Source organism: Camelina sativa, chromosome 15, assembly GCF_030686135.1.
Source record: "Camelina sativa cultivar CO46 ecotype springtype chromosome 15, ASM3068613v1".
Lineage (NCBI taxonomy): Eukaryota > Viridiplantae > Streptophyta > Magnoliopsida > Brassicales > Brassicaceae > Camelina > Camelina sativa.
Window position 1 is genome coordinate 26830933 of NC_141894.1, and position 14184 is coordinate 26845116.

General features: G+C 33.2%; 3 protein-coding genes across 3 annotated transcripts; 1 reads left to right on the forward strand and 2 right to left on the reverse strand.

Moving 5' to 3' along the window:
- Positions 1-4947: 4947 nt before the first annotated feature.
- Positions 4948-6879, forward strand: LOC104748749 (uncharacterized). Its single transcript, XM_010470346.2, has 4 exons — positions 4948-5076; positions 5298-5463; positions 6175-6223; positions 6411-6879. Exons 2-4 carry the CDS (start codon positions 5321-5323, stop codon positions 6669-6671), a joined length of 453 nt encoding a protein of 150 aa, XP_010468648.1. The 5' UTR covers positions 4948-5076; positions 5298-5320; the 3' UTR covers positions 6672-6879.
- A 1329-nt stretch (positions 6880-8208) lies between these two features.
- LOC104747443 (arginine decarboxylase 1, chloroplastic) lies at positions 8209-11156 on the reverse strand. The gene has a single exon (XM_010469075.3). The coding sequence runs from the start codon at positions 10513-10515 to the stop codon at positions 8389-8391; it is 2127 nt and encodes a 708-aa protein (XP_010467377.1). The 5' UTR covers positions 10516-11156; the 3' UTR covers positions 8209-8388.
- A 709-nt stretch (positions 11157-11865) lies between these two features.
- On the reverse strand, positions 11866-13588 carry LOC104747444 (uncharacterized protein At4g02000-like). The gene has a single exon (XM_087489638.1). The coding sequence runs from the start codon at positions 13427-13429 to the stop codon at positions 12347-12349; it is 1083 nt and encodes a 360-aa protein (XP_087345764.1). The 5' UTR covers positions 13430-13588; the 3' UTR covers positions 11866-12346.
- Positions 13589-14184: the final 596 nt, after the last annotated feature.

Consider the following 14184-nt stretch of genomic DNA (forward strand, 5'->3'; position numbering starts at 1 on the left):
TCTTCTAATCCAAATTTAAGTATTGAAAGATAGTAATTAAAGAGAAAATAGTTATAATATATCTTGAAAAATATTTTACAGTCTAATATGTGTTATATGTGATCCAATAGAAGGTGGAAAAAAGTAGATGTCAAAAGGAGTGCATCATCAATAATGACAAAATAATTAAAGTTAAAAGTGTTTGAAAATGAATTAGTAAAACTTGAAAAGATAATAGGGAATACACAATGACTCATGACTAAATTAAAATCTCTAGCATCTCATTAATTGTGTGAAACGAATGAGTTTGTAGAAAAATAAATGATATATATTATTAAATAGATTATTAGATCCTAAGTCAGGTTTAACAGTTTGGTCATATAATCATGGAAAGTGGGATAACATATGCACTTTCATGAATTGGTTGTTTATGGTACGATGCAATTATTTCGATGGGTAAAGCAAGCTCGATAAAGATGTTATAACGATATGATATTATATTTTACCTTTAAGCAGTATTTATGAGATTCGGTATATTCAAATTTATACAGGATAATATTATGTTAGTATCAACATCTAATCATAAATAATATATACAATTAGATCAACAATCTATCAACATCAAAGCCTTTAAAAATACTTTTAATGAAATATATGAATAAGAAATAAACTCTCTTAATGATAAAAGATCTTGAAGTAGTCATCAATGTCGTTTATTTTTCCTAATATTACCACATGACATATATTTATAAAGATTTACCCTCGAAACTTTATATAATTATATTCGAGCTCTAGAATTTATATTAATATAAAAATATTTAAATTAAAATCCCGCGCTTGCGCGGGTACAAATTCTAGTATATAATAAAAGCTCCTTGTGAAAGTTGTATACAAAGCTTGTTATTTTAAAAGTTATGGTTAAAAATATATATTAATATTTATGTATTATTTTCTGTTAAGTTATGGTAAGACTACAATTTATTGAATAGTACATGATGTTATACACTTAATTTTACGATCCTCAAAATGTACTAACTTTTTTGTATTTTATTATTTCATATTTAGATAAAAGATTGATTATTTCTAAAAGCATATCTAGAATTTTTTTTTTTATGATTTGTCATTTTTATTAGGCATACATATTTGGATCGGAGAGAAATATTTTAATTTCATCTTCTCACATTTAGATTCGTTTTGAATTTTGTAAACTCTTTTCCTCGTGTTTGGGTAATCAACCACGAAAGTTTATTTTAATCAACATGTGGTTGACAAAAACAAACAAATATTGTTTTAAATTCTGTAAACAAATTTGAAGAAAATAGTGAAATACTTTTTAGAAAGATTTTGTTTCTAAGTATACATATTTGAAGCCCATAAACTATTGTAAAATTATTTGGTTACACTGGTAGTAGGATGAAATTTGAAGAGAATGTTTGATAGTGAGATTAATATATCTGATTTTAAGACATATATACTCACAATGATTTCTTTTTTTTTGGATTTTTTCTACACCTAATAAAATTCTTATATGTTACTTTATTATAATGTGCACTCTTTTAATATTAGTATGATAATAAGTATGCAGACATAAAAACAAAACAAAAACCGAATTAGCCACGGCCTAAGTGTAGCAAGAGAATTACAAATTTTAGGATTGAACATATAATTAAGGAAAATACGAAAAAGAGAGAGAAAGTAATATATTTTTTACCAAAAAATTGCCTGCTCAATTACAAATCACTAGGAGATACCCCGTCCTTTAAGCACGGGTCAACATTTTTTAAAAAATTTCTAATATAATAATAAAATTTATTGTTACATATTTTTAAAAAAAAATTTTTTGAGATAATATTTATTTTTAATTGTTCTGTAAATCAATTAGTCTATTTTTTTATTAACTTATATTGCAGTTTTATATTGTTTGTTTCTTGTATTTGATTCATTATTTTGTGAAATATAAAGTAGTAATTTTAATATTATAATTGTGAGCAAATAAAAATTATTAATATCATCTATATAAATTTAGTTTTACCATCCCGCCAATGTAGAAAGCAAAACATACATTTTTCATAGATTAATTAATATATTTTCGTTTTTTAAAAATTCAAATCACAACAAATGCAGAAAAAATTCTGTACTTTATTAATCATAAATATTATATAAAAATTCCAAACAATTTGTAAATAAAATAAAATAAAGATGATAGGAGAATCATATTTTGAAATTTTAACAAAATTTTCGAAATTTAGTTATTAAAAACAAATTATATTGTATATTTGGATATAAAATCTTAGTTTTTAAAATTCTGATTGGTTTATTTATTTTAAAAAAAAAATATTTAGTAATTTCGTCCATAATTTATTGGAGAGAGAAAATATATTTTTCTAGATATTTTATATTTTATCTGTGAGTGTTTTTAAAAAAAAAATTAATTATATTTATTTAATTAATTAGTTAAGCTTAATTAAAATTTTCTAATGGCAATTGAATGTAATTTTTTACCCATTTTAAGGTTAGTTTTATATTTGTACTTCCCAATTAATATAGTAGGATGTGATAATAATATAATAAAAATTACACTATTATATACCATAAATCTTTAGGTTGGTCAATTATTTATATTTAGAAAAAAATCTGAAGGGAATAAATATTTACAGAAATATTGGATTCCTATTTTGGTCAATGTTCATGAAATAGAAGAAAATATGTAAATTCATTTTGCCTCAATTACAATATAAATTTTAAGTCAACAAAAAGAAAAACCTTTAAAAAGCCTTTTGAATTTTGATTATGCAAATGGGTTTTTAATATTGTGGTCAAATATAAGAAATATTATAATGACAACAAGTATAAGAAATGTTATAATGACAACTAAATAATATTAAGTAGGGTCTAAATAGCAATAGTTGGAAAAATACAAAAAAATATTTAAATAGTGTAACCTATCCAACTGCCACCTTGCTTAGTGGAACTCATGTCCATTCCCGGACCATGGGTCCATCTCGCTTAGTGGGTCTCACACCCACTCCCGACCTATGGATCCATCCATATCCTACGGTCGCTTTGCCACATCAGAGAGGTTTTAAAAATTTGTTTACCGACTCTACAAATCACCACTTGATCTTTTTCTGTGTTTTGTCTTCACTTCACTATCAAAAATTGTCTTCAACAATTTCCTGAAAGTACTTCAGCATAAACACGATTTACTCTGGAGTTCTCTCAGGACCTTTGACCAAAAATATAATTGCACTTTGGTGACATAGGTGGTCAAATCAATTTTTTTAAACTTCTTCGCAAACCGGGGTATCATAAATAGTACCAAAATAAAAAATGTTATATTTCTTTCATTTTAAATTAAGTGTTATTTGTGAACTTATTTTATTTTATAATATAACATTAATTTTTTTTTGATAAAAAGTTAAAAAATAATGTATATTGACCAATGAGAAAGTTTGTAAAGTATATATTAATAAAGGGGGTAAACCATAAAATTTGTTTATTTTCATAATATGTGTGCAAAAACTTTACAGGACACTTAATTTAAACTAGGGAGAATATATTATTACTATTTGTACCGCCGCTCACTTTTATAACTCATCTCACGCCTTCCTAAATCCGTTTGAAACTATTAAATAATGTACACATTAAATTAGGAAATTTTTTAATAGTTTGATTGCTGCCCTAGCGAAATCGACTTTAATTCAACATAGTCGTTTTATCTCAAAGTCAGCCAATATGGAAGCCCTAAGCGAAATCGAGTATAGTTTATTTCTTATAAACTGTTGAACTATTTAAAAAACACTAAAACAGTTTAATTTATTTCTTTCTAATATTATCATTGAAAACACTTATTAGTAAATAATAAAAATTTGTTTTTTTAATCATTCAAAATAGCTGTTATTAACATGTATATGCTTTATGTGGAACCGACCAAAACAGTGGTACAGAAAGATGTTACATTGTAGTTAACATGTATATGCTTTAGGTTATGAATGCTAACTGCACTATATCTTGATAGATGTGAGAGATTTTGAGTATGTGACGTGTTAATAAGCGGCAAGCAGTGCCAGAGTTACAAGTCATCTTTTGTACTCCAAAAGCATTATGTAGTCAATTGCTCAGGATCCAATAACTAGCTTGGACAAATTGATCCGAATATCGAACGGTCCTCAATACTATAATATAAAAGTTTCCCTCAAGTATTTACTGTAAATATCCCTTTGATGGATCTAGAAAAGGGGAGGACGATACTTTTCTTATGTTACATACATTTGTGTCTCCCCCACACGGCCATACATGACATACGATGTCTAACTAGATTCTTGTTCCGTTTATCATCCATCTGACCATTACTTTTGGCATGGCTCATGTCAATCTGGGCATACATGCTTTTCGAAATGTGTCAATGTCTCTACGCCTTAAACTCTACTTAGTTTACTCAAACATTAATCTTAATCTCCATAAGTACTTGACACTCTCTTTCTTGAGCATTAGATTCTTAATTTGACTAATTGTATGGGCTTATTTTCAGTATGACTTGAGAAACAAATAATGTTCAAGAAAACAAAGCTAAGTCTCATTTCTGTTTTTAATAAATGTTGTTCTTTTAGGACCTAACTCGCCCTCATCAATAAGGATGCCTCCGTATCAAGTGAGAGTGGTTTTTGTACGCTTTATTTTTATTTTTCTTTCTAGTAGCATACTATCTAAAGGCACAACCTTGTAGTTTACAGATGACAAAGCTCTCTATGCTCCTTAAAGTTGAAATGCTCTCTTTTAAGCCATCTAGATCCAACATATCTGACTCATCGGTTCGACGAATCTAACTTACATATTTTCCAAAAAATATTATTAGTCATAGATCCAAAACATTGTTAACTTATATAGATTACTTTTATTTTTGAATATTTGAATACCTTATATAACAAATAAATTTGTATATATAAGGTGAGCTATGCTTTGATGTGTAGATAACAAAAGTTGGTGAGAAACCTAAAAAATAAAATAAAAAAGGGAGAATTTTTGACTCCTCCTCCTCCTCCTAAGCTTTCAGAGAGTATCTCTCTGTTCTCCGGTGCATCTACTCTTACCAATCAGGTCACAACTTATTTATGCACATCTATTCACAATTTCATGTTACATTAGCAAATATAGCGTCCACATTAACGTACGTAGCATGAGTTCGTTTCATTTGTTCATTTTATTTTTAAAATTTCATCATAATAATACAATATTATATTCAATTTTAATTTCCCTCTTACATCTTGATTTCTCATTTTCAGATATAATAATATAAATTAAAAATATTTATCTTGTAGATACAACGTCTTTTGTGATTATAATGGATCCCCTTACGATCACAACAGAAGCTGAGGTCATCCCTACCACCATTATGGTCACAACAGAAGCTGCGGTCGCCCCTCCTATCACCACGGTCACAGCAGAAGCTAAGGTCACCCCTGCTAAGCGAGCAAAGACTACAAGGTTTGTTGATTTATAGATGTGGGATTATGGTGTTCTAAAAACCCCGCTTTTGAAACTGAACTTTAGATCCTCAATTTCATGTCTCTATATTGTTCAAAATTTTGTATATTATGGGTCTCTATGGTTTTGACTCCAAGAATGATTTTCTAAAATTTGTTTTAGGGTAGCCTAGTCTAATATATTGCTCTTTCTTCGTTTTAACATTGTTTCTTATTGAATATCAATTTTTCCCTTTTTATTTTTAATCTTGAAAAAAAAAAATCTTCTTCTAAAAATCTCATTTTTATTTTATTTAAGATACAATTTCCATAATTCATTTTATTTATATTTTTAAAACTTTACAGTTATTAGATTCGATGTATTTGAATAAACAAATCATTTATAGATAACACAATCTTAAATGTCTTTATTTGTTATTTTTGGTATAGTGGTATAGACAAAAAAAAATATTATATCCCTTATAACACTATTATATTACATTTCAATATTTAATCATCAATCTTCATATATCTATTTATCATTAGTTTTTGTATTTTTTTTCTTTCTTTGAAGTTTTGTTCAAAAGCTAATAAATCTAGGGTTCCCATTTTGAATCTTGCCTTAGGTGTCCACCCACGGTCATGGAAATGTTCTAATCATACATGCTGTTATTTTATTTTACAATCTTATGAACTGCATTTATATATTAACCGGGTAAAAATGTTTTTGCAGCCACTTACCTCTTCCTAGACGCCAATTCTATCACTCTCACACCGGTCAGGTGATTCGAGTTCCTTTACCAACTTCTTTTGAATATTCTTTGACTTGCAATTTATGATATTTCCCATGAACTTTTTTTATATACTTAATTGGTCCCATTCAATTTTGAATATTGGTTAGTTGTGTCCATGTTGTCTCCGTTTTATAGTCACTAACCAAAAAACCTGCATGTTTATTTTGTTACAAAGCCAATGACACTTGATGAAGTACTCTCTGACCGAGATAGCGACAATGAGGAGGCTGAGGCATACTCGTGGATAGATCCAAAACAGTATACTTTCCTAACTCGTGCAAGTAGTAGCCGAAGAGGTCGTGGTGGTGGAGCCCGAAGAGGTCTTGGTGGTGGAGCCCGAAGAGGTCTTGGTGGTGGAGGCCGAGGTGGTCGTGGTTGCGGAGGCTCAGGTGGTCGTGGTTGCGGAGGCTCAGGCGGTCGTGGAAACCTCACCTAGTGATCTCTAGTTGGCTAGTTCTTTTGTTCTATCTTTTCTTGTTTTTTTTTTTTTTTTAATTTTTACGTTTATGTTGTTTCTCCACATCTAAGATTAAATGTATGCTTAATCACTTTTCTCTCTAAAAAACTATGTCGAAATGTTTGACCCAAAATTCATAGTCATGTAACAATTACTCAATATCTTAATTTTAATTATCTTTTAATTATGAGTTTTTGTCCTTCTTGTAATTGACGAAGCTTCTTCTCCACTTTTCATATTTTCGTTGAGTCCACTTTCTTTGTATTATTTTATACAGACTTAATATGTTAAAAAAATCTTGTGTTAATGTTATTTTCATTGTCATCAAGATACATATAGTCTATGTTTTTCTTGTTGTTCAAACATTAACAACAAGAAAAAACATTGATGGTATAAATGTTTGACAACAATGAAAATAACAAGTGTGTATCGTTTTTTAGGAGAAAAATATTTAAATTTTTATATAATATGGGGGAATGATGAGAATCTTCTAATATAGGGAATAAATAAAATAGAAAAAAAATCCTCTAATAAAAGGAACTACTAAAATAATAATAAAAATCTCCTAATAAAATGGAAACTAGTCCACAAGAGATCATAAATTAGATTTTTCAAATGTTGGAAAAAATCTATATACAATAGAACCTCTATAAATTAATACTCGATTAATTAATAATCTCTATAAGTTAATAATTTTTTCAAGTCTCAAGTTGGGACTAGTATAATTTTGGACACAGTTCGATAATATAATAAGATAATAATTTTTTTGAAAATTCTTTATAAATATATGGTCCCATCAATAATATAAATTATTAATTATATAAAACTATCTATATATATTTATATATGTACATATTAATTTTTATTAGAGTTCATTTTTAATTTTCTTACTATATAAACATCTTTAAGCGTTATATTCAAAACATGATAATTGTTATTTTCTTTGTAATTGATTTTATAAAAATATTATTTATAACAATTAAATCTTATTTTTTTGTTTTACCAAATTAGGAAATTCTCTCTATAAATTAATAAATCGATAAATTAAAACCTCTATAAATTAATAGATTTTCATTTTCATGGTCCCAATATTATTAATTTATAGAGGTTTTACTGTATAACCGAAGTAGATGTGCACATGGAGACGTGATCCATAATATAACCACAAAATCCGAACCTTCAAAGTTTTAGTATCAAAATATGCCTCTTTTTCACGGAAGGTCCAAAATTGTCCTCCCAAAAACTCAAATGGAGGAGAGCCACAAAATAAGAATCCTATTCTATGTGTCCATGTGCGTGTGTGTGTGAGTGTTTGTGGTGTCACATTCTACGGCTAACAACCACATCCTTCACTTTTACTCTTGGTCCGGCGTCGTCACGTTTACTTGGCAATTCCCAAATTGTCTCGTCTCAGTAGTCTTCACATCTTTGTTTTTATTCTAAAAGCTCTCCAATGGTCCAAATGCATTATCCCATTTTTTTAGGAAAATGACTTAAATTTTGCTCATTGACATGGTTTGTTAATTGTTAATATAGTGGTCGATGATAATATTATTAAAATTTGTTAAGAGTTTGTCTCATTATTACAAGGAAACAACTTAAACTTAAAAACTGAATTTTACAGACAAATAAGAACTAGAATCGTACGGTGAAGATAAAAGACAAGAGGATGCCAAGTCTCTCTCTCAAGTCTCAATCAACCGAAATAAGCCCATTTCTCATCCTTGCCCTTGCCGTCGCCACCAGCTGCAGCTTCGTCCTGGTAATAAACACCGAGGTTGTCGATCGCTGCGGTGAGAGCGTCTGTGGACGTTTCCATGGAAAGATAAGGCATGTTGTTGAATGAACGAGCAAGACACGTTGCGGCTACTAGTTTGTCGTTTCCCTTATCACTACCAGCTTTGTTGTTGTTCCTCTGCTCCTCGGCTCGGTGTTTAAGAGTCTGAAACATGAGCTCAGGCTCGTGCTGCATCGCTCTGAGGACATCTGCAGAGGACTGGCCCATCACAGCACGTGTCACTGCGAATCCGTGAGGTCCATCGCTCTGCAAGACTCGGACTACACTTGGTCCACCAAACAGATTGTGGACTCCACCGAGAGCTTCCTCATATGCCCCGCCCAGGAACATTCCCAAATAGTACTTACCCCCGCTGCAGCCATTGTTGTCCAGCTCGTGCAATGGCAAGCTCGATTCTCCGCCTATGAACTTGTTGATCTTTCCATCACTGTCACAGGTCAAATCTGATAGGATCCCTCTCGCCACGGGCCTTTGATCAAGTTTATGGATTGGAACTATAGGAAACAGCTGATCAATCCCCCAGAAATCAGGAATCGAAGTGAAAACCGATAGATTGACATGGTAAGACAGAACCGGATCCGATGCGCCAATTGCCTTAATCACCCACTCGCATAATCCATCAACACCAGCTAACTGTTCAATGCTCAATGAACCTTCTTTGAACCCTTCAACACATCTCTGCTTCAGCTGATCAACATAAAGCAAGCAGCTTTCATGATCACCACGCATCGCAGCACCATAAAGATTCTCGTAATCATTTCGGACTTCCTCAGAGTACCCTTCAAGCATAAACTGAACATCAGTTGGGGTTTCATGTTGTTTACTAGCTGAAACAGCTTCAAAGATCAACACCGAGTGATGTGAAACAATGGCTCGACCGCTCTCGCTGCATATCACCGGATGCTTCACAGATTTCTTATCACAAACAAACCTCACCGACGCCACAACAGCTGCGGCATACTCCTCAAGAGTGTAAGCAACAGAGAGATCCGACTCCCCTGATTTAGACCCGTCGTAATCAATCCCCAATCCACCACCAATATCAATAACTTTCATATGAGCACCAAGACGGACAAGCTCACAGTAAAGCTGCGCAGCCTCAGCCACACCGTCGGATAACAAAGCCGTTGACGGGATCTGTGAACCAATGTGAAAATGCAGAAGCTGGAGACAATCAAGCATACCAACTTGACGAAGCCTCTGAACCACACGAACAATCTGAATCGTAGTCAATCCAAACTTGCCTTTCTCACCAGAAGTAGACCCAAAATGACCAGAATGCTTGGTTCTCAGCTTAGCTCTTAACCCAATCACAGGCCTAACGTTCATCTTCTGACTCAAATCAATAACCAAATCAAGCTCTTCTTCTTGCTCAAGAACAATCACAGTATTCAACTCAAGTTTCCTCCCAAACAAAGCCAACGAGACATACTCAGAGTCTTTGAAACCATTACACACAAGAAAAGCATCAGGGTTACCTTTACACAAACAACTCATAGCAAGAAGTATCTCAGGCTTCGAACCAGCTTCCAACCCGAATCGAAAACTCGATCCGAACTCAACAATATCTTCGATAACGAACCGATCTTGATTACATTTCACAGGATACACACCTTGGTAATGAGAACCATAGCCTTGAGTCTGAACCGCGTAATCAAACGCTGACTGAAGACACTCGAGACGATTCTTCAGAACATCAGGGAAACGAACGATAAGCGGAAGCTGTAATCCCAAACCACCGGAGGTTTTCGGATCTGTCACCTTCTTCACAACCTTCATCAGATCGATGTCTTGGTGAGGCAAAGTGTTTGAGCCATGAGGACGAACGGAGATGTTCCCCGAGGTATTAGCTGAGAAATACGGAGCACCCCATCCGTCGATACGGTAAAGCGAGGAGGAGAGCGTCGGTGACCAATGGCAAGAACCGTCAACAACGGCGGCGGTGGTAGACGACGGAACAAAGACGCCGGAGCAATCAACGGAGAAGGCATCGATGGGAGTATCAACACATGCTAGAGCAGGCATCTTCTTCTTCTTCTTCCTTCAACGAACGGTTACAAATGAATGTTTCGTAAAACAAAATTTTGTGAAATCAAAATTTTTTTCGACAGAAAAGAAAAAAATGAATCTGTGAAAATGTTAGAAGGAATTGGGGGAATTTGAAACCCGCCGAGGCGAAGAGCCTCGGGGCTAACCCCCTCAAAAGAAGCAGAAGGTGAATCTATCACCACCGTGAAACCCGCCTTTTACGACCCGACCCGACCCGAAATTCCCCACTATGAACGTTCAGAAGGAAGTTTTTTTTCTTTTTTTTTTTTTTGAAAATTTGGTTAAAACAGAAAAAGGAATTTTCCAAATCTGAGTTCAACAACGAAACAAAATGAGAATGGGAATTTTCTCGGGAAAAAATGAGAATGGGAATTTTCTCGGGAGAGTCGTGAAAGAAGGAGAGATTGGTGAAGGGATGAAGCTAGAATTGCATGTGGGAGGAAGCTTCGTTATATAGGAGAGGAGAGAGTTGGTGGGAGAGAAAGCGGAGAGATTCGGATGAGGTTGGATTTGGGCTTGGGCCCTATTTGTGATTCTTTTTTTTTTTTAATTTAATGTTAATTATATTAGCTGAATGTTTTTAACTGAACATTTTAAAAGTTTAAACAGAGTTTAGCTATAAGTGAAATCTAAAGACACGCTTGTGGCCACACTTGAAACGCCTCTTCATACCGATGATCGCCCGACTGTCCAATCGCCAAGAGCTGATCTCGTACTTGCCGATCAATCCATCCGACCAAATATTGTAGCCAAATATTTGTGATTTTCTCTATTTAAAAATAAAATAATAATAATTATAACCTTTTTAAAAGAAAAATAAATGTTATTATTACTATTATTAAAAATAAAATAATAATAACCTTTATTTGTATTTTTATTGAAATTTTTTCTGTTAAGAAAAATATATCATATTTGACCCAAACAAAAAAGAAAATAAAAAAAAAATTTCATAGCCACCAAAACGTAATTTTCAAATATGAAACTTCATGACTACAATATTACTAAATTAACTATTTGAAAATTACGTTTTGTTTTAGACTGAAAACTTTAGTGATTTTAGAATTTATGATATGTTTAGAAAGTATAAGTAAAAGTTTAATGGAGATTGGGAGAAAAAAAATTGCAGAATTGGTTTTGAGATATATATGAGTGAGATTAGTATTTATTTATAGGTGCAAAGTGATTTGTAAATTAAAATGTCATTTATACTCTAAATAATCAGCTTTATAGTATGTTTTTCTAAACCATTATCTTGTAATATGGTTTTTTTTTTTTCCTTAAACTTTCATTTTATATATAACATAGTAAGTTACAAGATGAAAGTTGCACAATATACATGAGTGGATAGCTCCACAAACCAAACAACTTGAAATTAAAACTGTATCAAACACTAAACTGAAGATTACAACATAAGTACTAAGACATTCAACTTCCAATGCAAATCGATGCAAAATGTTAAGAAACCAGACATCATATCTCTCTCAATAAGACCAAACATCCAATCTGAGATTAGAGTTGAGCTTAGAGCTTCGAACATTTGCTTGGAGTATGATAGGATCTTACTCATCACAGCTGCATCTTTCAGAGAATTAGTAGCCGAATGTCTTCAAAAAGTAGTCAGCGGAAGAACATCATGCTTCCTTTTTGTTCAAACATCTATCTTTCTTCATGTACAACCAAAAATTCAAACAGCCCTATATCCATACAATGAACTTTATTCTCTAGTTTTTTAACAACCAAAAGGTATGAAGGCCTAATCAGAGATCAGAAGCATCTATCTCTGATGGTTGTCAACAAAATAAGAGATTCAAGGAGGTTCTGAGGGTACCGTGTAAAACTTGACTCCCATCTCTTTCCTGCGAGGGCTAGTATTCCTCTCCTGATCTGAGGCAATTTGTTTGCCTTTCTTTCTCTTAGAGCTCTCTCCCACTTCAAAACGGTGATTGACATGGGAATCTCTGACAACGTTGGATCCCGTAGACTCCTGTTTACCCTTAAGGTTTGTGGCCACCATATTGTGAAAAGGTTGCTCTGTAGCTGTCTGGAAGTCGTTGTGTAAAGGAGAGGGGTAACGAGGAGGTTGAGAGATAGGTGAGTACGAAGATATATCCGAGCTTTCTGAACTCCGGTTACCCGTTCCTCGACTAGGAGTATGAGACCGTTGTCCTTCCTCCCACACCGGAACCAAAAGTTCCTCATCATCTTCTGCAGGGACAACTAGCAGAGCCAGAAAAGGATAAGATCGAGAGTGGTGGTTTATGCGGCTGCAGTTTCTGCTGATTTTTGTAAGTTTTTCATATTCAAAACCCACCATAGCACGTTCCCCGGACTGAAACCTAACCCTCCTAAAGAAACGGAGCCTATTTGTGAAGATAATTCGAACTTTTACCCTAAGAAAATCAATTTGAGGTGTAGTGTCTTCATTGAAGTCAAGTGCAACAACATCCCCTAAAGTGTTAGCGATGTATCTGACTGTCCTCTCAGAAACATAAGGTAAGGAAATTCCATGTAACTGAACCCAGAGGTCTATATACGTCAGAAATTTCTCACCTGGGAAGTCTTCCCACCTTTGTAGCGCCACGAACCAATCATTAACCAACCATGGTTGTTGTCTCAGCACCGAAACCATATCTTCTTCTTGTTGAAAACGAAACTGCACATAGCTATCATCCAGTATACGTCCATGAACTTTCTTAGTTAAGCCCCATAGTCGTGGTAGTTCCTGTATCACAAGCTTTAGCGGTTGATCGTTCAAGTTAAGGGGTTTGCCAATCAGACTTATTCGATTCCTAGCCATAACTCCAGCGTAAGCAGTATGTGGTATGAGCAGTTCTGGGTCATCTCGACCCAAAACCATGTATTGGAGGTCATCCCACAGTTCATGAGCCATGATGGGAGCAAGAGCAATTATAGAAAAAAAGAAAAGAGACAGAGGTAAGGGGAAGAAGGCACAGAGGACTACTATATATAAGGAGGAAGGAAAGTCTATATCACCATAAGGAAGAAATCAAGGATGACGATAGATGGGAGAAAACCAAGAGATAAAGTTTATAAAATTAATCACCGCTTAAGGTTCAATCAAAAACTTTGTCTTGTGTTAAACGATAATTATTTTATAAACTTTCTTGGTAGCAAGGAAAGGAAAAGATAATAATTTTAAACAAGGGATAAGAAAGATATTATGGAGAAGTCAAAAAGAAACTTAGCAAACAAGCCCAAGGAAGGTGATGATCAAAAAGCATGATCACCACATAAAAAAACCCAGAAACCAATGACTTTAGATTTTCATATCTTCAAAAAGACAAATTGCAAAAATACTTATCCAGCTTACAAAATAAGAGATAGAAAACTGGAATAGTGAGAACCCAAAATATCTATCTAAGGATGAAAGATTCTCCAATGTAGCATGTCTCAGTTTCAAAGAAACCTTTCAGCCACACAGGAGAGCCTCTGGCTACATAAGAACTTAACCTGATGTCATTCGTGACACTGTCAGCAATCAAAAAGGCACCAAGGTTGCATCTCTTTGGTTCAAAGAGAATAAACCAGTGAGGTTTATCAGTGGCTAAAGTCAGGAGAGGAGAAATGTGACTTGTAAACGCTGGCCATTGACAAGGTTTGTGAAGAGCTTTGATTATATCCATA

Bases quoted from the DNA above. Each gene is read 5' to 3' on its own strand.
- LOC104747443 (XM_010469075.3), bottom strand. From the start codon at position 10,515: ATGCCTGCTCTAGCATGTGTTGATACTCCCATCGATGCCTTCTCCGTT.
- LOC104747444 (XM_087489638.1), bottom strand. From the start codon at position 13,429: ATGGCTCATGAACTGTGGGATGACCTCCAATACATGGTTTTGGGTCGA.
- LOC104748749 (XM_010470346.2), top strand. From the start codon at position 5,321: ATGGATCCCCTTACGATCACAACAGAAGCTGAGGTCATCCCTACCACC. The intron at 5,464-6,174 runs GTTTGTTGATTT...ATGTTTTTGCAG, and splicing joins AAGCGAGCAAAGACTACAAG to CCACTTACCTCTTCCTAGAC. The intron at 6,224-6,410 runs GTGATTCGAGTT...TTTGTTACAAAG, and splicing joins ATCACTCTCACACCGGTCAG to CCAATGACACTTGATGAAGT.